This window comes from Arvicola amphibius, chromosome 1 (genome assembly GCF_903992535.2).
Source record: "Arvicola amphibius chromosome 1, mArvAmp1.2, whole genome shotgun sequence".
In the NCBI taxonomy this organism is placed as follows: domain Eukaryota; kingdom Metazoa; phylum Chordata; class Mammalia; order Rodentia; family Cricetidae; genus Arvicola; species Arvicola amphibius.
Genome location: NC_052047.1, coordinates 195,887,158 through 195,911,199, shown reverse-complemented (window position 1 = coordinate 195,911,199; position 24,042 = coordinate 195,887,158). Strand labels below are relative to the sequence as shown.

The following is a 24,042-nucleotide window of genomic DNA, read 5'->3' as shown; positions in this document are numbered from 1 at the left end:
AAACTTTGTGACACAAAAAAAGTAGGCTGATATTATGTAAGAAACCCCTACAATTTCTATGCAAGAAAAGATGCTTTCCAGAGCAGGGCGGCGGCACAAGTCTGCAGCCCGGAGCCCGGGGCCAGAGGGGAACAGCTCAAGCTGGAAGCCTGTTAAGACTGCACAGTGAGTCCCAGGCAAGCCTGGGCTACAAAGTGGAGACCCTTTGTTAAAACAAAATGACAATAAAAAGTATAAGGAATGTGTCTTTTATGACCATATGAGATTTGACATTCAGACACAAAGTACAACAGACATTTAAAAATCCCTTTGTCTAGTTGTTTATAGAATTTGTGGGAGTGTCTGTGGGAAAGTGCACACATGTGTACATGGAGGCTAGGGGTCAAAGTTGAGTCTTCTTCAGTCATGCTCTATTTCATTCCCTTAGTAGACAGGTACTCACTGAACCTGGAGCTTGCTATGGCTGACTACTGGGAAGCCCGAAGGATCCTCCTGTCTCAGTCTCCCAGTGCCGGAACTATAGGGACATGCCTCAGTGGCTTTTATGGGTGCTGCAGATGAATTCAGATCCTCATACCACATGGCAAACCCTTTAGCAACTGAGCCACCTCTCAGCCTTGGCTTATCAGACCAAGAGGACAATGCATTATAGTACAGCTGCTGACTGCACCGCTTTCTCCATTCTACTTCTAGACACTGAATGATGTAACACACTTATTAGAAAGGAACAAAGTTCTACTCTCAGATTAATTCTGTTAACCCATTTAATTTAACTAGGAGATATTCTGAAATAACAGACAGTTTAACTAGAGAAGTCTGGTAAGACATTATCTTATAGAAAGTTATTTTATTTGTAATCTCTTTAACTTCAAGTATTTTGTGATAAGAAGGGTATTTCTTCCTTAATTAGAAATAACTTTTAAGCATCTTTTAGTTTAGTAACAACAAAGACAACCCACAATAATGATGGTTCTCAAATAATTACAGATGCTACAATGCCAAGTGTTTCCCCAAAACTCATTACGGTTTTCTCTATTAGAAAGCCTAACTCCAGAAGAGCGACTATGCGCAGAGAAGACAGCAGGTCAGGCCACCGGCTAGTAAAGGAAGGAACTCAACTCTGGGCCCAAGCCAGACTGAGAGAAAAATCTATGCCTCAGCTCTGATGTGCTGATGTTCTTTTCTTAGCTGCTACGATAGAAAGTATCTCAGTTTACCTCCTTCACACAGTCATGTCTGCAAATGCGAGTGTACGAACGGGCACACTGCTGTCCGTGTATTATGGGGACTCAGTCTCTGCTTTATCACTTTAAAACCAGATCAAAGACCTGCACAACTGATGTTTTACACCACATTGCTCCTTTAGTTATTCTAGGTCTACTCCTCTCTGGGACTACTAAAATGACTGTCATCTAAGCTAATAAGATATTCTGTTATTTCAGATATAATGACATTCGGATGAAAAATACCTACAGGCAACAATACTCAAATGTCAGCCATGACCATTATTCCATACACTGGCTCTTACCTTTACAGCATGCTGCATTAGGCAAGCACTATTGCGTCTACCAGGCCACAAGTCCTAGAGCGGCTGGCCCTGAGGGTAGAGTATGACACAATGTCTCCCACAGAAGTTTGTCAATCCCACAATAGATGACACCCAACAAAGCACTCAGTTTACAACTGCTCACTTGTGCTAAAGCCATCACAAATCTATGACTATAAACTCATCACATCAATCAATGACAATGAGTTCATGCTCCTGATTAGATAATGACATTAACTAAGGAAATGAACAACAAAATACAATAAAAGCTTCAGTAAGAAATATAAATAAAAGGCACAAATGAATACTTTATTTACATAATCAGTAATGTTCCCCACTCATGATACTCCACAGCCTGTATTTATCCAGTAACATGTTAGACTAACACACAAAGAACCGTAGACAATTATAGTCTGAAGCACTCCTAATTCTCTTAATGGATCTAAATTATGCACCTCGAGTTGTGACAGCCTCTAAAACAAGCATTGCTCCCATGGCTGAGGAGCCAAACAGTTCAGATTTGAATACTGGCTGAAATTTCTGCGATGCTATGACTGCCCATCTCAAAAGATGACCTGGATGATGAGCAGAGGCTCTGGAAGTTAAGTACCACCATAGGACCAGCACATGCTGGGCACCGCACATCATCTGCTCTCAGCTCCTGCACCAACTTTGTTCCTCTTCCCTCCTCCTAGGACTTTCACCTTCAGCCCCTAGCATGGAACTCAACTCAAGACGTCTTCCTTGCTTCCCTACCCAACACAGCTTGTTCATGAGTGAGTGAATTCGTGGCGAGCGCGCATGCATGCAGTGTGTACACGAACATCTGTGCCTGTTAACCTGCATCACTGTTTCCTATGGTGCCTGTCGCCATCCTATGTGCAGTTTGCTTGCTTGCTCCTCTCCTCTCCTCCATTCAGCACTTCAAAGAAGGAAGACGCTTTGCTTCACTCAGCTTCACTGCCAACAACTAAAACAGTGGCTTCCCATAGTAGATTCTCAGCAAACACTTACTGAATAAGTAACCTTTCCCCGGGTCAACAGCAGAAAAATGCTCTCATTTTTCCAGAAGCCGTGAAGTTATCCTAATGAAGGCTGAATTTCCTAATACTGCTAATAATTTGTCTCTAATCAAACAAGTCTGCTATCAATGCAAACCTGTGCTACTTCCTCCAAGATCAGCACACTGAAGGGAATGAAATCTCACTCCAAAGCCAGCTTTACACAAGAGACAGACATTACCTTGTATGGTAACCAAGGCCATGCCAGAGCATTCACAGAATGAATCCTTATTTTTTTATAAATCACTTCTATTTCTTTTTTTTAATGTTAAAGACATGTAAGTGTAGCTGAATTACATATCTGTGATTTCACTTTGCGTTTTTTCAGATAATTTACAATGGAGCTAGGCTTAGTGTCTCACAGGGCTGAGACTTCTCAAGCTATATATGAAAATACAGTCTCTCAGTACCTTTTAATGTTTCTAGTTTTAAAAACCCTGAGGAAACTAAGACCCACAGATAACCTATTTAATTTGATAAAGAATACTTTCAAAAGAATTGATAGCAACCATCATAGTTAATGAAGAAAACACTATGAACACATCCTTGCCAACAGAAATGAGATAAACAACAAGAGTCTTATTATTACCTCTATATAACATCAGATGAAGGCCTAGCATGCGAAACAAAAGGAAAAATGCAAATATTTTCAGTGGAACTGCAAGTACCAGCAGGTGACATGATTAGAATTCTATGTGAGTTCAGCAAGGTTAGGGATGTGCTCAGAGAATAAACCATCTGCACACTGTCGGTGTGTAATTGTAACGGGGCCAACACCACCACACAAGTATGCACGTGCCCTCTTCACGAACAACCACTATTATAGGACCACCATGAACAACTCGGCTTCCCATCTTGTTTCTTGGGTTGTGAGCCCTGATGTCACCCTCCTTGACACTTTTTCTCACAGGCCACACAATTCACTAGCACATTCTGTTGGCTCCTCATTTAAAATGGATGAGGAATTAGATCAGTTTGAGCCTAAAGCACTATCAGGGCAACTTGAGAATGACATCTGAGCTGACCTGTCATTCTGCTCACACCTAAGACTGGCCCGCCTCTCTCGCTGGGTATGTAGAACACACTTGTAATTCCAGCACTCAAGAAGCCAAGGCAGGAAAATCACAGGGTTCAGGACACAGTCAATTCTAGGCCAGACTGTGCCACACAAGCAACACTCTGCCCCAAACAAACCAAAGGAGAAACATGGCGCAGGGGAGATGAGACGTTAGGATGGGTGAGTCAGGCAAAGTTTACTTTCAACTTCGGAGTCTTTCGACTAAAGCCTACAAAGGAGCTTTGCAAGGGAGCGCTCTGCTGGAGCACAGCTGCCTGAAGGACCAATGCGGTCTCTGCAGTCTGGGTCTCTAACTAGGGCAGGTCAGCTCAGGTGGTTCACTACACACGCAAAGGTCAAAGTGCGCCTGTCAGAAAGTGTGGGAACTGTCTGTTCTTGGCCTGCACACTGGTTTCCTTTACAAGCTCCAACAGTGAGGTAGACACAGATGTGCGGGCTGTCAGCTTATGGTCTGGTCTTTTGGAGTTTCTGAAAAACACCAATGGTGAGGGGATAAAAATAACCACGAGAATGCACTCCGGCGAAGGCGCTGAGCTTGGGGAATCCTTCTGTCATCATCTTCCTTTATGAAGGAACCAAAACTCAGAGAGGTTAAGTAGTGCTTTAAAAACGTGCACAGCCAGACCCGGAGCTTGAGTTCCTCAGCGATGTACCTCGCTGGTGCTGGCAGAAGAAAGCAAGCATTCTGGATGGGAACTCTGGCCCATGGACACTCCAGTCCCTCTATCTAGGGGAGTGTTTATGCACGAACTGCTCAGCTTTACCTGCAGGTTTTTACTCCACGATGTAGAGCTAGCTGACCCCTTCTAATGACTAAAACCTTTTTGAAAACATTAATTATCAACAAAGATTACTAAAACAATTTAAAAAATAGGAATAGAGTCAATAAAAGAAATTTGAAAAAATAAATCGAAAGTCCAGTTTTGAAAAATTCTGCCATATTTTAAGCTACTGTGGCCAGCATCCTCCTGCTGGCCTTGTAGAATCTGTAGTATAATCAGATATGTCTCCATAGTTCTGAAGCCTCCTGGTAAAAAGCAAAGTGTTGTCACAGGCACAGGATGATGGAAGTGGAGGACTCCTGCCAGCCACAAGCATGGTGGAGTCATGAAGGAGGAGGAGCAGCAGTGCACACCTTTCCCCAGCTGGGCTGATGGTCTTCCCAAGACTGCGCAGCAGCGAGGACAGCCAAGAGCACACAGCAGAAGACTGCTCTGGGGAATCAAGTGTACAGAGAGTACCACTATGTGGCTCTGTGTCATGGGGTGACAGAACACAACACTGAGGGTAAAGAATGCCATCAATAAGACCCCCACGTAGCTAGACCCCCACTTCCCACACTGGCACCACCCAACAGCCCACCCAGAGGACCTGGACGGCTCCAGGGCAAGCAGTAATCTCAGCTATGATAAAACCCGGGCCAAGCACAGCTTCCATCCAAATGTAGTTCCCCATGATAACATAAGCACAATTTATAGCAGCCTTTATAGTTCTAGTTAAATATGACAAGGAGACAAACATGAAAGCCAGAAGAGGAGGAAGAGGAGGAGATGAATTAAATTCACGAGAGTTGTCCTGAGACTCCGACTTAAGTCTGCTAAGGACTGGAAGAGGGAGCCAGTGGTCCTAAAGGATGGGAGGCTTCTGTAGAACCAAGAGCAGAGCAAACGGTTTCTCTTTAATGCATGGTACTGGAAATGAAGAACACTTCAAAACAGGGCCATCAGCTGACAGGCAGTCCTGTAGACAGACAAGCAGAGAGGAAGAGAAAGTGCAAAGGCTCTGGGACAGAAGGCCGAGGCATCTGACCTGAGCAGCTGCATGTCTACCAAGTCAGAAAGGAACACAAAGTGAGGATGTGCAGATAGCAGGGTTCCTAGGAAAGAATCAAGGGCACCAAACTACTGAAGAAGGGAGGGACCACACCACAGCAGTCCAGTGGGCTAACTCAGGGCTAACAGCCAACCTGCTGAAGACCAAAAGCAGAGGCCTCAAAACAGAGAAAACACATCCCTTACAAACAAAAGACCAAGTGCAAAAAGTAGAGCAAACTGCTCAGCAACTATGCAAGCTCAGCCCACACTTACCTGTGAAGTAGAACTACCTTCTGAAATGAAGGCTAACCATTTTCTCAGCACAGAAAAACACAAGAAATCAGCACAGCTTTGTTAAGAGAAATTTAAGCAAAGTCCTACAGGCGGAAGAAACAGCTTTAAGCACACACTTGGGACTGAAGAAAACAGCCACTCTGGAAAGCAACAGCAATCAATTTCACTTCTACGCATTTACCCAGAGAAGCAAATGCATCATGACCACCAACAACAGGGAGCACAAATGTTAGTGAAAGGGTTACTGTATTACAGCTCCCAGCGACCAGAGCCACCAAAGGGCCTGTGAGGAGCCACGCACTGGACTGCTTCTTAACAGCAAACAGCAAACCAGAGCAGGCAGGACCTTGGCAGTGTTAGCTCAGTGGAAAAAGCAGACACAGAGCGCTGTATTGGGGAAGCACGGACCACTGCTGCCAGAGGCTAGACTGGGTGTGGTGACGTGGGGAGACTGAGCAAATGGCATGGGAACTTTTCTGGGATGATGCAGCACCCTTATCTTGACTGTGGTCATAGTGACATGAGTATACGCATTTATCAGAAATCACAGTTTTACATAGTAAGAACAAAATTTGCATTTGTAAATTTTACCTCATTAACCTGAAATGAGATAGTTTAAGAATCTTCTCATAGAGGAGCTTCCTCCTACAGGAGCAGGGTACTAACCCTGGACAATGCAGTGGGAGAGACTTTGGAGCACTCGGTCCTAAACAGGAAATCTTTATGAAAGCCTCCCTGTGGCCCCAGGGATCTCTGTATAGGAGGAAGTGGAAAGCTTTTACAGACTGGGGTGGGGGGTGGTGGTGGTGGTGGTGGTGGTGGTGGTGGTGGAAGCCTCCAAGGAAGGAGGGTCCTCCAGACACAACAGGACAGATGGACAGATGAATTCAGAGAAAATGGCAGCACAGGGCTCATATTAGTTCAAGACAGATGGGGTCCCAGCACTAAGACGGGGAAATGGATACGGAGCGCCCACCACTAAGCAGGAGGCTATCTGCAACTGACGCTTGCTAAAGAAAACTTAGTTTTCTCCAATGGAGTCTCATTGGGTATACTAACCACACTTTAGGATGGGCCCCAGGCCTAGCAGTAGGTAATCAACACAAATAAACTCAGCCATTCTTTTGTAGACTTTTCATGTCTTGTTTTGCTTTGTTTGGGACTGTTTTCTTTTGGTCTTATTGGTCTTTGCTTGAATACTATGGTTTCTGATTTTTGTGGAGGTTTTGTTTGTGTATGTATGTGTGGTGTGGGTTTCTTGTGGTTTGTTAACCTGTTTGTTTTTTTAAAGAAAGAAGAAGAAAGGAGGTAAAGCTGGGATGATAGGGAGGACGTAGGAGGAGTTAGGGTGATGAAGAAGACTAGGAGGAATTGGGATGATGGGGAGGACCTAGGAGTCAGGACAGGGGAAAGCATGATTAGAGCATATTGTATGTAAAAATTTTTTTCAATGAAATCACTGTATATAAAAAGAATCTCTGTCAAATTTTAGATATAAAGATACAGCTGTTTTTCAAAATAAAAAGTGCACTGGCCACAATGCATAAAATTTATCCCTTTAAACATGCCTGCATCATTGGATTATATTTAAAACAAAATATTTACTGGTATTTTATAGAACATTAATGGATGTCATGTGATATATCTCAGTATGTAAAGGCCAAAATACATTTTGTCTACAGACCATTAGCTGAGCACACTTGCGCTGGATTCTAACCATTATAGGTGAGGTAAGACAGCTGGGTTTGTATATAGAAACGCTGATTAGAGTCAGAGGAGGCTGATGGGACTCAAGCACACTGTCCTTTCTATAAAGGCTTCTGAACCCGGGACCATAGGAAGTGCTCAGCATTGGCAGGGTTCTGACCCACAGGAAACCCACCCCATGTGGTCTGCCCCTAGTGGAATCATAGTAAACGGCTGCTAAAAGATGAGCCCATCACAGACATCAGCAGCACACAGAGAATTAGGTTGTAGTAACGTGCTAAGATGAAATTTACTTTTGTAAAATTCACTTTGTTAATTATTTCTACTTTATTGTAGCAGTTGTATAATTAGGTCAAATGCACAGGCACTATTCAAAAATACACATATTTACAAATTACATATATATTTAGAATTAGCAGGCATTTAAAGTCTATTTCTTAATGTCTCCTTGAGGTATGCTGTTTACTAGCTGAGATTCTTTTTTTAAATTAATTAATTAATTAATTAATTATGTTCTGCATGTATGCCTGAAGGCCAGAAGAGGGCACCATACCCCATTACACATGGTTGTGAGCCACCATGTGGTTGTTGGGAATTGAACTCAGGACCTTTGGAAGAGCAGGCAGCACTCTTAACCACTGAGCCATCTCTCCAGCCCCACTAGCTGAGATTCTTGGTCAAGTACAAATTCAACTGTATCTGTCTTTGTTACTTTTCATTCTTTTTTCTTACCTCTTTTTTTCTTTACTGTTTAACTTTTAATTAGATACATCACACAGAGAAACAAATGTAATACAGAAAGTTTAAGTAACTAATTCCATATGCACTGCAAGTGAAACCTGAGAACGAGCATCATGTGAAGACCCCAAGCACCCTCTACGGTCACATGTCCACTATTCTTTCTGGAAGTCATTAGTGCAGAAATTGTTTTTTTTAAAAAAATATTTATTTATTTATTATGTATACAATATTCTCTCTGCATGTATGCCTGAAGGTCAGAAGAGGGCACCAGACCCCATTATAGATGGTTGTGAGCCACCATGGGGTTGCTGGGAATTGAACTCAAGACTTTTGGAAGAGCAGTCAATGCTCTTAACCGCTGAGCCATCTCTCCAGCCCCTCATTTTCTTCTTTTTAAATTTACATCTGTGTGGCTGTATCTCCACTGTGTATCTCCATTGCTTCAGGAAACCCAGTGGAGGCCTCTTCCTCGGACTCCTGACACTTGTCCATGATGCTGGGTAGTTGTGTTCCATGCACGTGCACCACACAGAATCCACTATTTAAAGATATTACAAGCTAGCCCATTTCTCATGTTTTCTTTCTGATAATTCTGTCTTCTCACATTCATGAATTACATAAAATATAAGGAAACTATAATTTTTTTTAAAACATTAGAAAGAACTTAAGAAGAAGCATTTTCTGGAGTGGATGATGCTCTCAGTGTTCTTAAGGGATCAGACACTCAAGTGTGAGCCTATGGAGTCATTCTCATTCAAACGACCACAAAATGTGTCCAGAACTAAGTTAAAGGCAGAGCTATGAGCTGAGCTAAAGCAGAATTGAAAACTAGGGTTAATAAAAATGCATATCTCAAATGGCATGTCACTTGACTTAGAACCTAACAGAATACCTGTCAATAGTTAGAATTTTTCTTAGGGAGAAGAGGGGTATATTTTTAATACAAAGATACACAACCAGCAACACCACACCACGAAGTACAATTGAAAAGCTTTTAGCCTGGATAAAACTCAAAATACTCCTTGGCCATTATGTAATTTACCTTAGTTAAGTGCACTGTGATTTCAAGCGATGAAATTCTGGTAGACATGATATAAGTTGCACATTTCTGGTTCTTTGCCCATCTGTGTCTACATCCTTCCCATAGACAGTCTCACAGCGGTCAAGTATACATCCCTGTCTTCCAACTTGGAACTAGCTTGTGTGCCTTGTGCTTCTGTTTTACTCTCAGATGCCCTGGAGCTAGAGTTATAGGTGGTTGTGAACACCAACATGAGTGAGTGCACAGGTCCTTCAGAAGAGCAGCAAGCAGCACTCTTAACGTATGACAAATCTCAATTCCCAGGCCCTGTTCTAGTAACAGCAGGCAAGTACTCTATATGCCGTGAATATGTTTTATTTCCACTGGTTCATAAAGAAGCTACTTTGGTCTATGGGCAGGGCAGAATATAGCAAGGCAGGAAATCCAAGCAGAGATAGCGGAGGAAAAAAGGTGGAATCAGGTAGATGCCATGTATAGCTGCTGAAGGAGAAATATGCCAGAACCTTTCTGGTAGGTCACAGCCTCGTGGCAATACACAGATTAATAGAAATGGGCTAATTTAAGATATAAGAGCTAGGTAGGAATACGCTTAAGCTGTTGGCCAAGCAGTGCTGTAAAAAAAGTGTGGTTATTTGGGTCTGGGTAGCTGAGAAATGAAGGTGAATTCTGTTTACAAAGTAGATAGAATATGAGCAAAATCTTACGATATGTATGTTGTAGTTTGTCTTCTTAGGTTGTTTACCTTCTGTTAAAATCAAACATGCTACATAAACCACACAAACCAGATTGTAGACTCAAGACGCAGCTTGAGAGAAGCCCAGGTCAGCTCAGGCTTAGGTGACTCATTTGCAACACTATTTGTGCGGAAGAAATAAGGGATTAGGTTTGACGAGTCTTCCTAGCATAGCATTATTGTGTTAATTACTAATAGATACAGAAGATATAAAGTGGCAAATACGAACATCACTATTTAAATACTGGCTATTAATTTTACGTATAAAGCATAGACTTTTCCCTCTCTTGAGAGATGGTACTAGCATGGCAAAAGCAAGGCAAGTATCCTCAACACAAAGTCATTCAAATAAGCAAATATGATCACATGAACCACTTAGTTTCAAATTCTATTTCCAATGTATTTTACTTTCTCTACGTTTGATCTTAGGCATGTAGCTAACAGCCATCTCAGCACTGCTGAGGATCAATGACAAGAATCCTGGCATTTCTGCTATTGATATCTGATATTGATATATTGATATGGGTAACACAGACCACAAAGACAGCATGGCTCGTTTATTATCAGCATCTGCCTAACTCATTAGGGTAATATTTTATTACTCAAAAGATGCTATCCTATTTCAATATTTGGGATTTTTTTAATGAAAAAGGTAAGCTAGCTTCCTCTTTGATAGCTCAGTTTCTTTTTCAACTAAAGTAAGCGAAGATATTGTTAAGTGATATGGCGCTCGTGGATAATCTTTGTAGTTCCTGAAACCATAATTCCATCAATTTAAAAATATTTAGACCTACAACAGTTAAAGATGCAGATTAGATGAGTCTTTAAATTAGAATTTATTGTGTACTGAGCCTGATCCGAGAGTGAGTCAGCTAATTGTTTTTGGTAAAATATAATGCTATATAGAACAGGTCATTCTTCTTTATGGGGGGGGGGCTCAAAACAGGGTTTCTCTGTATCTTTGGATCCTATCCTAGAACTTCCTCTGTAGACCAGGTTGGCCTTGAGCTCACAGAGATCCTTCCACCTTTGCCTCCCAAGTGCTGGGATTAAAGGTGTGCACCACCACCACGACCACCATGCAGAACGGGCATTCCTATGGCTGCCTCTGCTTTACACCAGCAGTAAGTTCCAAACCATAATACAAATGTATAAAAGAAGCTACATAAGTAACCCAAATGATCATTTCAAGAATATTTTTAATTAAAAAAGTTAGAAAATAATTTTTTTTCTCCTCAAGACAGGGTTTCTCTGTACAGCCCTGGCTGTCCTAGAACTCTATAGACCAGGTTGACCTTGAACTCAGAGATCCACCTGTCTCTGACTTCTGAGTGCTGGGATTAAAGGTGTGTGCTGCCCCTGCATAACAGAAAAAGAATTTTGGAAATATCAGATCTTATTTTTATTAGCAGACGTTCCTGGCATCAGTGGCTAAGCTCTTGTACCTGAGGTTCCGACCACGACATCCCAAGGGGAGCTGATGGGCTGCTTCTCTCCTCTCTCTCCCCCCTCTGTATCTGTCCCTTGAACGCCAATGCCAGCTACAGTGCTCACCTTCTCAGTGTCTAGGTCGATCTATAAAAAATTCAGAAAGCCTTTATTCAATACATGTTACTTTGCTTTCAATATGTGAATAATTCTAATAGAACACACAAAATATTTGAAACACAATGTTTTAAAGAGTAATTACAGCAGACTTGTCACTTAAATACACGCAACTATTCCTCCCATTTCCTAGTAATAGAAGGGAATGAAGTCCCAACATGCTACCTCATGGATGAACTGTACAACATCAAGCAAGACTGAAGAAGAAACCATCCCTCACAGAATTCTAATGTGTGAGAGGTCAGGAAGGGCTATCGAGAGACAGAAAGTTGATCCTAGCGCTGGGGATGGCAATCATCTTTGTGTGACAACTCTTAATTGGGAGCTGAAAAATTCTAAAACAACTTAAAGTTATGACTGTAAAACCTGTTAAACTGATTACAAACAAGTGAGTTCTAACTTACTTGGGTGGTCTTTTTGATGTGTAGCACAATAAAGTCATTAAGACAATCACGACCACAGGACAGTGAGGCTTTTCAGGATCCCATGCAGAAAAGCATATCAAAATGGCTATCTATGGTTTGCTTGTGTGAGGGAATGGCAAGGGAAGTGTGAAAAGACAATATAATCTATAAATTGGCCAGGCGGCAGTGGTGCACGCCTTTAACCCGAGCATTAGGAAGGCAAAGGCGGGCAGATCTCTGTTCCAGGCCAGCCTCGTCTACAGAGTGAGTTCCAGGACAGCCAGGGTTCTTACACAGAGAAACCTTGTCTCAAAAACCAAAACAAACAAACAAACAACAACAAAAACAACACCCAAACCACCCTATAGGTTAATCAAGAAATTGTTCTAGACAAAAGAGCAATGTTTGTGTGAGAGAATGTAAGAGGGTAATGAACTTAGAAGACACCTGCAAACGAGGTCTTCAAATTAAAATGCAGTAACTATTTCTGTGAGAAAAGAATGGAAGAAACAGTTGCTCTCCTGTCTTTGCAGACACTGTCCTGTGACAGAATGCACACTGAGTTTAGGAAATCTACTCCTTTTGTGATCATTCTACTTCAATAAACAGGCATTTGAATAGCATCTCGTCCAGTACTTGGAAATCACCAAGTTGTGAAGCAGGGGAATGGGGCACAGCTAACTAAGGACAAGCACTTCTGCCGTGCTGACTCGTCCTCTCACTACCGCCCAGAATGATCGGACAGCTAGGACAAAACTATAGGATAACTCCGCAATTATTCAGAAGAGCTCAGTAATTAAAACTGCATCATTTTCCTGCAACCTTTGAACAATGATATTAACAGAGCTGCCTAAAAAGAGAATGTACTAAATAATAAATATTCCCCCTAACTATATCAATAAATAATATATTATCATATTCAAATGTCTAGAAAGTTTCCTAGACTTAAAAAAACTCCACTTTAGTTCTTTAAGTCACAATGTATATTTATAAAAATAAATACATAAAAAATGTTTCACTAAATGTATGTATAATTTGTTAATAACAAATATCTACTGAACATTTTAATAGGCCAAGTCCTACTCAGTAGCAAAGAAAATGCATTGCTTTTATCAGGATATACCTCACAGTGGATATCATTACACAGTCTGGGTAAATACTTGCTAACCAACAATGACCCTGGACACCTGATCAACATCCGAGCTTCTTGACTGGAACTATTAAAATTTTAACTTAAAATTGAAAATTACCTTTCTTATAAGGTGGTTTTCAGTATCGGCCACATAGATGGCATTATTCACGATAGCTACACCCTGTGGAGAATTAAAAGATGACTCTGAAAACATTCCGTCTTTTCTTCCAGGATTAGGTCCTAAAAGACAAGATAGCCGTGAGACCGTTTTTTTCACAATAAAAAGCAACTTCTAAGTAACATCCTCCAAATAAATAATTTTAAAAAACTATTTAATGCTGAAATTTTTAAAAATAAATCATTTCAGTATTTCTATCTAAAAATTGAGTAATGGGGCTGGAGAGATGATTCAGCAGTTAAGAGTGCTGGCTGCTCTTCCAGAGGACTGGACTCAACAACCAGCACCCACATGGCAGCTCACAGCTAGCTAACCAGTCTCAGGGAGATGCTGCCCTCCTCCCACCTTAGAGGGCACTGCATACAAGTGCACAGGCATATGTGCAGGCAAAACATCACACACATAGAAAAATGAAGATGTTTGCTACTTCCCTCTATTTTGCTGTATGTCTATTCTGGGTAGAATATAGCAGAAGAAAATAATTTAAAAAGCATTTTAAATACCTGCTTCCTAGACTAGAAAGTTAAAAATAACTAACTTATCAGTAGTTAAAAGAAGGATTAAAAAAGGTTTATTTTACGTGTGTATGTTTGCCTGCACATATGTATAAGCACATATGTGTGCCTGGTACCCACAGATCAGAGGAGGTCATCAGATCTCCTGGAACTGGAATTACAGATGGTTGTGAATTGCTATGTGGATGCTGGGAATGGAAACCAGGCCCTCTGCAAGAACAAGTGCTCTAAACCGCTGGGTCATCTCTCCAGCCCCCAAAGGAATGATATTTTAAAAACAATTTGGACAATAGACTCCTTTGGCAATAAAACACTCCTTCCCTAGAAAAATCCTCACGCTCAAAACTGCTGTAAACAGTACTATAGCTCGAGAGCCACCAGTCTTCCTGAGTCAAGAGCCCAGGGGGACACTCCTTCTTATCCCTGCTTCCCTGTTCTAAAGTCACGCAACATTCTCAGGTTTTGGAACACCATAGCTCCAAGGAGGGACAGTCTGACACGGCAATACACAACCAAAGTCTATAGGTCAGTAGCCACTTCTGTAAAGCAGAACTAGCAATGCCCAGATTCACAGCCTTACAGGAGTGAAAATGAGGAAATGCAGGCAGCATGCTCAGAACGAAGCAGGCATGTGGCAGGCCACCACTCACCACTACCAATAACACTATTATTGTTGTTAACCTCAAGAGATTGCAGAAAAAGTAAGAGATAGGAGAAGAGCTCTATGCAGTCCCTTCAGATCTGCAACCTGGAATATCCTGGAGACACTGCCAGAGTGAAGTGCCTGCGAAAGCTGACTATACCACCACCAACAAAATCTGTTAAGTCATGTGAAATCAGTAGTTCTTGGAAACATGTGACCAAAGAAATCTTTTTAAAAACTCAGCTGGGGACTGGCAAGCTGGCTTCACAAGGAAAAGAACTTCCCAAGCCCGACAACCCAAGCCTGATCCTCTGGCCCATTCTGTGGGAAGAGAGAACCGGCTCCCCTTACTGCTGCTGGTGGGGCAGGGAAGCCTCCAGATGGCATGGGCTCAAGGGAACCCACAGCGTCAGCACATACTGGACTTTTCTGTCAGGGGGCTAGGGAAAAAGACACTCACATTCTCCCTTGAAGGTTTCCTTCAGACTTTTCCTTAGTCTTCTTTTGCATTCTCTATTCTTGATTTTCCTGGTGATTTCCTTCTCTCTTTCTTGATATTTTCCTTCTAGTTCCTTCTAACCCTCTCATTCTTTATGTTTTCCTCTAGCCCATTTTTAACTCTACCTTTATCCTTATCCTTACAGCTTATATACCCCAGCAAAATCTTTCAGGCAATAAAAAAAATTACAGTGTGGTTACATTCTCTTTTTTAAGCGAATGATTATAATGAATACAAAATCAACAGTAAAAAGATAGCATGTTTTCCATATCCCTTACATAATTAAACATTTTACATATTACAGGTGAAAACCAAATTATCCCAACATCCCATATACATTCATATCCAAGCAACTTGTTATAAATTAACCATGTGGTAAGTAAGCTATTATTCTCGTCAGGTCTTTTACTGGCAGGCTAGGTTTTGCAGTTACAAAGAGAGGGCCAATCACTTTATTACTTATCTTGAAAGGTAATCTTATAAGAAATCTTAAAAGAATCATACACCTAAACTTTTATACATAAAAAAGAATCACTCAGCTCTACTTTAAATCTTTAGGGCACATACCCACTCTCAAAAGTTTTTTCTATATCAGGAGATTGAAGAAATAGGTGTAAGGAATTAGTCATCATCTTTGGTCATTAACCAACCCTAGCAAGGAAAGTACATCAGCTAGTAACAACTGGGCTGCTTTGTATTTTTGACCCCAGCTATGTGTCCTTGTGAACTCCAGGGCTTTTCATCTCAAAGCTATTATCAAAACATCTGATCCAACCTGGAGTTGTTTTAAGGTTTTGTTTCAGCTAATGGTGCACACCGAAGCCTGTGACTGCATCTCTCAGCATTAAGAGAATTAGAGCCAGTCTGGCTCCTGGGAACTCAATTGTTTTTCTTTTTTCTTTTGTTTTTTTGAGACAGGGTTTCTCTGTAGCTTTGGAGCCTGTCCTGGAACTAGCTCTTGTAGACGAGGCTGGCCTCGAACTCACAGAGATCTGCCTGCCTCTGCCTCCCGAGTGCTGGGATTAAAGGTGTGAGCTACCACTGCCCAGCTTCAATTGCTTTTTTTAATCATTAACTTGAGTTACAATCTATGCAGCTCCTAAGGTGAAACTCATAGGCCTTGGCTGTGTAACATTTCCTTGCATTTATTTTTATTCATCAAAACTCTGTATAAACTAACACTATTGTCAATTAGACAGTATTATTATCAGCTAGGAAGAAATTATCTTCACAGTAATCCACAGGTAAAAATGCCCAGAAGAACAGGATGTTTCCATGAGATAAACACACTACATTACAGGCATTTGGGGTCTCCCCACTTCCATTCACACCATGCCAGATACCAGAGAAAGATCCTGGTAGCAAACATGTAAAGGCACAGCAGGGGCAAAAGACATTCTGAGGTCTGGGGTCTTGGGGCCTTGTCTAATGGAGACTGACTATCAGGGCATTCTTCCTGGTGGGCTGACACTTTGAACTTGAGTTGCCACCTGCTACTCCTGACATGACCAACGGCATCCCCTGACCTCTATGCCAGGACACACAGCACCCTTCTACTCTCCAACACACAATAAGTCACAAATATAAGAAATAATACTAGGTGGGTGTGGTGGCTTATGCTTATAAATCTTAGCACACTGCAGGCAGGAGGTCTCCTATGAATTCAAGGAGAGTCTGGGACACAGTGAGTTCCAGGCCAGACTGAGCCAGAGGCAGAGACTCTGTCTAAAACCCACCAGTCAAAGAGTATGTCAGGACACGGCAGTATTCTTTGAGGCACACTCGAGAACACCATTTGCTGATGTTGTCTGTTAACAAAGAACACTGTTGGGATGGGTATGGCAGCACATGCCTTTAATCTCGATTTAAGAAGCAGAGGCAGGTGGATGCATCTCTGTGAGTCCAGAACAGACTGAGCTACCTAGAGAGTTTCAGGACAGCCAGGGCTGCAGAGTGAGACCCTATATCTTAAGAAAGAAGACCTACACCATTTTGAATGTTATAACAAATTAAAATCTGGGTGAGAAGAAGGTTCAGCTGGTAATGTGCCTGCTATACAACCATGAAGATCTGCATTTGGATCGCCCAGCATACACAAAAGCCGGGCATGGTTATACATACTCCTAATGCCAGAAGAAGGTGAATTTGTATGAGTTGAGGCCAGTCTGGTCTACAAAGAAAGTTCCAGGCCACCTAGGACTTCATAGTTAGACCCTATTTTAAAACAATAACAAGAGCAGCAGCAGCAACACAGTGGGGGAGGGGGTGGTTAGAGGCCAAAGCAAGGCCATCTCTAGAGTTCAGTGGTCAGCAAGCCTGGCCAAACCAACGAGCTTCAGGTTCACTGGGGGACCCTGTTTCAAAAGATCAGGTGGAGAGCACTCGAGGGGACACACAGCATACGGACTCACATGAGCATGTACACATACCACACACACCAAGACCCATAGACTAGTAAAGTTCAAGACATTTTCAAGCAACAATTCTCATAACTGCCTATTCCAAGTAAAAATAACAAGTAGCACGAACAAAAAAGCTCCACAAAACAACACATCCTCAGCTGACATAAAAGATGAGAATACTTGGCATACTGCAATGAGCAACGGCTCAGGGGCAGCTGATCTACTTCATATGTAAAATGTTTCCTAGGCCATGAGATGGGATTGGTGGTAAGGACACGACCCCTCCCCTGACTAATTTGTTGTGTGTCAGTCAGTTCAGCCCAGATAAGCGGATCAGTCTGAATGTACTTAGGAGATTTTGACAGACAGTGCAGATGGAAACCAGAGGCAGAGAGATATGGAATGAGATGGCCTGTACTCTCATGGAAAGGGGAGGGACCCAGATGCATGCTTTTAGTTCTTAAGGACGAAACAAGAGAAAAATAAAATTATGTACAAATCCTAGCCTGTTTACTTTATAATCTAAATACCGAGTTTCTTGGTTACTGTCCTGAGTTCCTGTCTTGAAAACTATATGAATAGTATCTTGTTAGAGAAGAAAACATGAAACTTCTACTTAAAACATCATTGACCTAAAATTTTGGCATATTTCCATGAGTAAACAAATGTGACATTTTTATTTAAAAAAACAGGATGGAACACACAAATATACCTAAAGACCATATAACTTAATGATTTCCTCCTTTTGACAAGGAGCTTCTGGGTTTTGTTTGTTCTGAAAAGGAAAGGGAGGTTAACTCAGATACCACAGACTAAATAACAAAATAACTTGGTGATAAAGTCAGAAGCCAATTCAGGCTGTTTTATATATTTACTTGAACTATTTTTAAACTGAAAAATATATTACATAGTATGTTAGAAGCAAACCTTACCTCCAATGCTATATTGAATCTGTCCATTTTTCTGAACGACCAAGATTCGATGGTGCCCAGTGTCTGCTACCACCAGTCTACCTGTAGCGTGGTCTGCGGCTACTTTGCCAGGGAACAGCAGTGGTGAAGGTGGCAGAGACTCTTTAAAGAGTTTTATTCCAACTTTTCCATCTCTGATCTGTCCCCTGTCTTTGTAATACTTTAAAGCAATAGAAGTATATGAAAATAGTTTATCTTTATGTCCCTCTCCAATCAAAGAAAAGAGCATGTTTCCACGAGGTCCCAGTATGACCAGTGTTGGCCAGCAGGAGACTTCAAGCTCCTGCCAGAGGCTGGCATCTGCATCGTTAACCACAGGGTGGGTGATGTCGTATCGTAGGATAGCACTCTTGATATTGTCTGAGACCTTTTCATTTGGAAACTTAGCTGAGTGAACACCGACAATCAGAAGACCATCTGAAAATGGAAAGTACATTAGACACTATGAAATCTTAAAAACATCAGCCATATATTAGTTTGCTCATTAATATAAACAATCCACAGATTCAAAAAGAATTACAATAGTGCACTTAATTTATTTAAACATATGTATACAAAATTCATAATCGCAGACAATCTTGATTTCTACATATAAACACATAGGATCAGAATCATGTGTGGGACTGTTTTTCAGGTAAAGCTACTAAGGGCAGTCATAGGGAGGCACAGCACAGCAGGGCAGGAGCCGGGTGTTACCAAGCAAGAAGCTCCACAGTCAGCTGAAGCCACATGGCATCTAACACTCTAATTGAACCCACTGCATTCGGGGCAGAGAACCAGGGAGGCTAGAGAGTGAGGGGGAAGCAGTGAGAATGTTCATGTCTCAGCTTACAAAACTGCACTTCCACACAGGCAAGACCAACAGAGCACACAACTGCCGAGCACTGAGAACTGAATTATTGCATTATTGCGTAGACAGGAAAGACAGCTACGGACGAGCTGAGGGGTAGAGGGGTGGTTCAGTGGTCAGGAGATTGCCCCTCTCACAGAGGACACACCGGGTGCCTAGCACTCATATGGCAGCTCACACCATTTGTACCTCCAGGTTCAGAGGACTCAGTGCCCTCTCTTGGTCTTGTAAGCACTGCATGCTGTGTAGCACATACACACACTCAGGCAAAATACTCAAATGCATAAAATAAAAACAAACACCCTTTCTAAAGAATGAGAACTTATTATCAGAAGTAACTGGGCGGAATAGCTACTAAACGAAGCTAAAAACATCTATCAGGACTTCAATAGAACCCAAATTCCAAAGTTCCACACATTATACAATTTCAGTGTCTCAGGGACAACTCCAAACTATGGCTTTACAAAGAATGGTAAACCAATTCCTGGTCATCCAGAGCCACAGTGAGAACACAACTCAAGCAAGTACTACAAAAAAAGGATATGTGCTTTGTCATCAAAGGACATAAAAAACAAACAAGATATTGATGCCGATATAGAATCATTTGATTTAGTAGAGACTTACAGCAGCTTTGAAACTGTGTCCCATGAAGTGAAAGAAACTCAAATGAAATGAATGAAAAGACAGAAACTATAAACAGGGCCGGGCGGTGGTGGCGCACGCCTTTAGTCCCAGCACTCGGGAGGCAGAGGCAGGCGGATCTCTTGAGTTCGAGACCAGCCTGGTCTACAAGAGCTAGTTCCAGGACAGGCTCTAAAAAAGCTGCAGAGAAACCCTGTCTCGAAAAACCAAAAAAAAAAAAAAAAAAAAAAAGAAGAAGAAACTATAAACAGAGAGATGAGACTGCAAAGGAAAAACTAAATGAGAATGTTAGAGCTGAAAGCCGGGCAGTGGTGGCGTAGACCTTGAGCCCCAGCACTCGCGAAGCAGAGGCAGGTGGATCTCCTTGAGGTAGAGGCCAGCCTGGTCTACAGAGTGAGTTCCAGGACAGTTAAGGTTACACAAAGAAACCCTGTGTCAAAAAACAAAACAAAACAAAGTAAGTGTTGAAAACACCTACTTGAAACAAAGAAATTGAAGGCACTCTCTGGGGAACAGATGCAGGGGAAAGGCCAGGAGCCCACAGGCAGCTTATGAGAAAATGAAAACAAACACAACTTCCTTGGGCAACTTGAGAGCAGTTGAGGAAATCTAAGGAGTTGCAAGAATCCAAGAGGAAAAGAGAAGAAACTTGGGTAAAGCAGACATTTAAATAATGTCTAATCTTCAGACGTTGGCTAACAGCAGAAGCCTATACAACTCAAGGTCAGTACACCACCAAGACTCAGCTAGAAGAAAAACATGTCTTGGTAGATCATAACCAAACTGTTAAAAACAGCGACTAGACAAACAAAAGACAACCGTGGAATCGGCTTTTAAAAAACTTGTGAGGGGTGGCTGCCTGGGAACTGGATAGAGGTGGGGAGAAGTGGGAAGGATTTGAAACTTTGGCCAAACTATTATCCTTTATCAGCCTTCTCATTTGTGAGAAGAAGAAAATATCAGGTATAACTTCTTAGGTTAAATGAATTAAGAGATAATCTCTGTAGGGAATTTAGCATAGTACTCAGTATACAGTTAAACCTCACCTAATTTAACCACTGTTTTTTTAAATTTTAAAAAATAAATTTCTCTAAATTTCAAAAGAAATCAGCAAAATTGAACTGTAAAGAAAAGACATCACATTGAGAAACTGAGGATGTAACCTAATATACATATATACACTCACAAGACTAAATATGCACAGATGCATGGGCTCATCTAGTTATAGGAAAAGATTGGACTGTATCCTGTATATGAGACACAGCCTACAGAAATGAATCAAGCTAAAAATAAAAGAGACACAAAATCTCAACAGGCTAAGGGGGGGATACCAGGAAATGGGAACTGCGGCACCCCCACCCCAGCTTTCTACCTATGTACGAAAAAGGGCACCTGTTAGTCACTCCTTATCTAAAGCAGAACCTACGAGGGTTCTAGTTTATCCTTCTTCCTTCTGCCTTTCTGTACCCTGTTGGGGAATAGTATTTTAAGGTGTGTTGCTTTTGTTTATGCTGATTTGTTTAACTTTGTGAAGTTGTGTTACTTTGCCTGTCTAAAACACCTGATGGCCTAATAAAGAGCTGGATGGCCAATAGCGAGGCAGGAGAAAGCATAGGTGGGGCTGGCAGCAGAGAGGATATATAGAAACGAGGCAAAAGAGCAAGAGAACAAGGAGGACATCCGGGGCCAGCCACCCAGCTACACAGCAAGCCACGAAGAAAGAAGTAAAGAAAGGGATACAAAATTAGAGAAAGATAAAAACCCAGAGACAAACATAGTTGTGATAATCTGAGTGAAGAAAAGCTGGCAAGAACGAGCCAAGCTGAGGTTGGGAATTTATAAGCAATAATAAGCCTCTATGCATTTATCAGGGAGCTGGGTGATGGGCCCTTCAAAGAGCCAAGAGTGAAACTTCGCACAGTGGTACCCACAGCTCATCTGTACTGCAATGCTAGACAGAAGCAATGGCCCCGTGTAGACTGTTCAGCCAGCTCTGCAATTATGTAGGTCAGCTCCTACGGTAAATCCTCCTGTTACCTCACGTGGTTCTGTTTTGTCAGAACAAATGGTGACCACCACACAAACCTCTATCTACACTGCTATTTTCATCCCAGCTCTGCATCTTCATGTATGATACCTTCATCCAACCACGGCAGTTTCCCTCCTTACCCAGAATTAGGTGAGAGCTCCCCTGTAGGACACTCCTCAGCAATGGCCCCTGTGAATCCTCAACTTCCAAGTTTGTTACAACCTTGACGCTTGAAGGGCAAATGGATACAATATGCTTGCTTTCGGCTTCTTCAGAGTGTCGGCTCTGCAGTCCAGTTGGGACAACTCCAACCAGTCTAATGCATATAGTTTTGTAACTAACCTTTTATCTGGAGCTCTTAAGACTTTTTCTCTTTATTGGAGGGTGGTCTGTAAAGTTTAACAGTTCCATTAAGCTGTCCCTAGGACTTTTCTGGGCTAATGTCCTGGTACGTGACAGGCCCTCTGAAGACGAAGAGTCAACATTCTTTTTTCTCCATATTCAGTTTCCTTCTGTTCTAATTTCAGGTATTAGTTTGGGGTGGTTGTTTTGACTTTGAGGTTCTTCAAGTAGTCTTATTTATGTTGCGCCTTCTTTGCTTGTCTTCTCGTCCCGTCATCTTGTCCCTCCCTGTTTTATCCTGTGCTTAGCTTATTCCCACCCCAGAGCCCCCACCCCATGTTTCAGTTCAGTACCACCCACTCCTTTATCATCTGCATTTATCCCCTTGGCCATCTTGGAATAGAATCTTGAATTTTTTGTTTCTTAAATTCAATCAGTACCTATTTCTTCTTTTTCTTTTTAGCTTGTAATATTTCTGGCCTCCGTTAGTCTTGAATGCTGTCTCCAGGAGGGAACACTACAACTGCCACACATTCTCTTTACTGTACACGCTGTCATCACCTTTACCATCTGTTTTGTGGACAAGGTCCCTAGCTTGAGAGCGCCCTCTTCTGACAGCTGTTTTCTGTGCAATTGCATTTGTGGACATCATTTATGGAGGGGTTACAGTATCTAATTCTCCAACACTTATATGGATCCTTTACATATTCTTTGGCCTTAGGGGTCTATCCGAGTGAAGCCACGCCCTGCCTGTATGCTTGTCCTAAACCGACACTTCTCCAAGCCTTCCATTCTCAGCCCCCGGAATACTGAAGAGCTGTGATCCCAGATTCACCTCTATGTTCAGTGTGTGCACTTGTATTAGGGCATGTCTTACCAGGGACGAAGGGACTATTCTGTGTGTTTGACTCAGTCTTCTGAACTGCTCTACTTTTTCTTTCTTTTTTCAAAACTGTTACATTTCATTTTTCTTTAACTTTTTTATTTTAAAACATTTTCACAGTTTGAGGATACAGTCTGTGATAGCCCCAAAGTCCTGGCGGAGGAGAGTGAGGCACCTGCAGTCAGGAGGCGAAGAGTACCGAACACTAGCAGTATTCTGCAAGCTTCTCCTTTCTATTCAGTCCAGGAACCCAGCAACACAGACTGCTGCCCCTCAAAGGTAAGGTGGATTTCCACACTTGAATCATCCTGATACGGTCAATCCCTCAGGCATGCCCAGAGACTTGTCTCCTAGATAACCCTAGATCCTGTCAAGTCGACAATATTAACTATCACAGGTGGCTGCCATTCTCCTTCAAGTTTGGAAGTAACAACGAAGTTCTGTTTAACATCATATTTATAATTTACATAAAATAATTGATTAAATAAATGTAATCTAGCCTCAAGACGAGTCTTTTAATGAAGAGAAACTGCCCGCTCTACTGTATTTGACAAGGGGCTGAGATGCAGACGGGGAGATGGCAAACATAACTGCAAGAGGATCAAAGACAAGAACTGCAAAAGCATTTGCATGCACATGATATAATCACTTAGCAGAAAAATCCTTGACAATCGATTTAAAAGATTCAGCAATTTTGAAATAAAATTAACATGAAGATATCCTTTATATATAAAACAATAAGCAGTTATCAACTTAAAGAAAAAGCTACCCGCATGATAAACTGCCACATTAAGTGTGTGGAACGGTGTCTCGACAGGTGAAAGTTAAGATGCTTTGCTGAAGCAGTAGGAAGGACAGACACACAGACAAAAATACTCTCGACTAGCAGGAATGCAAGTGAGCATAATCTTAGGATGGGGAATTTAGAAAT

At 41.8% G+C, this 24,042-nt stretch overlaps 1 protein-coding gene across 1 annotated transcript in view; it reads right to left on the bottom strand.

Moving 5' to 3' along the window:
- Positions 1-24,042, bottom strand: part of Nhlrc2 (NHL repeat containing 2) — a 58,256-nt gene that overhangs the window by 18,104 nt on the left and 16,110 nt on the right. The window contains exons 3-5 of the mRNA XM_038350007.1: positions 18,327-18,782; positions 13,276-13,397; positions 11,462-11,591 (exon numbers count right to left, since the gene is read on the bottom strand). Coding sequence (XP_038205935.1) covers positions 11,462-11,591; positions 13,276-13,397; positions 18,327-18,782 — 708 coding nt within the window. The remainder of the gene's footprint in view (positions 1-11,461; positions 11,592-13,275; positions 13,398-18,326; positions 18,783-24,042) is intronic.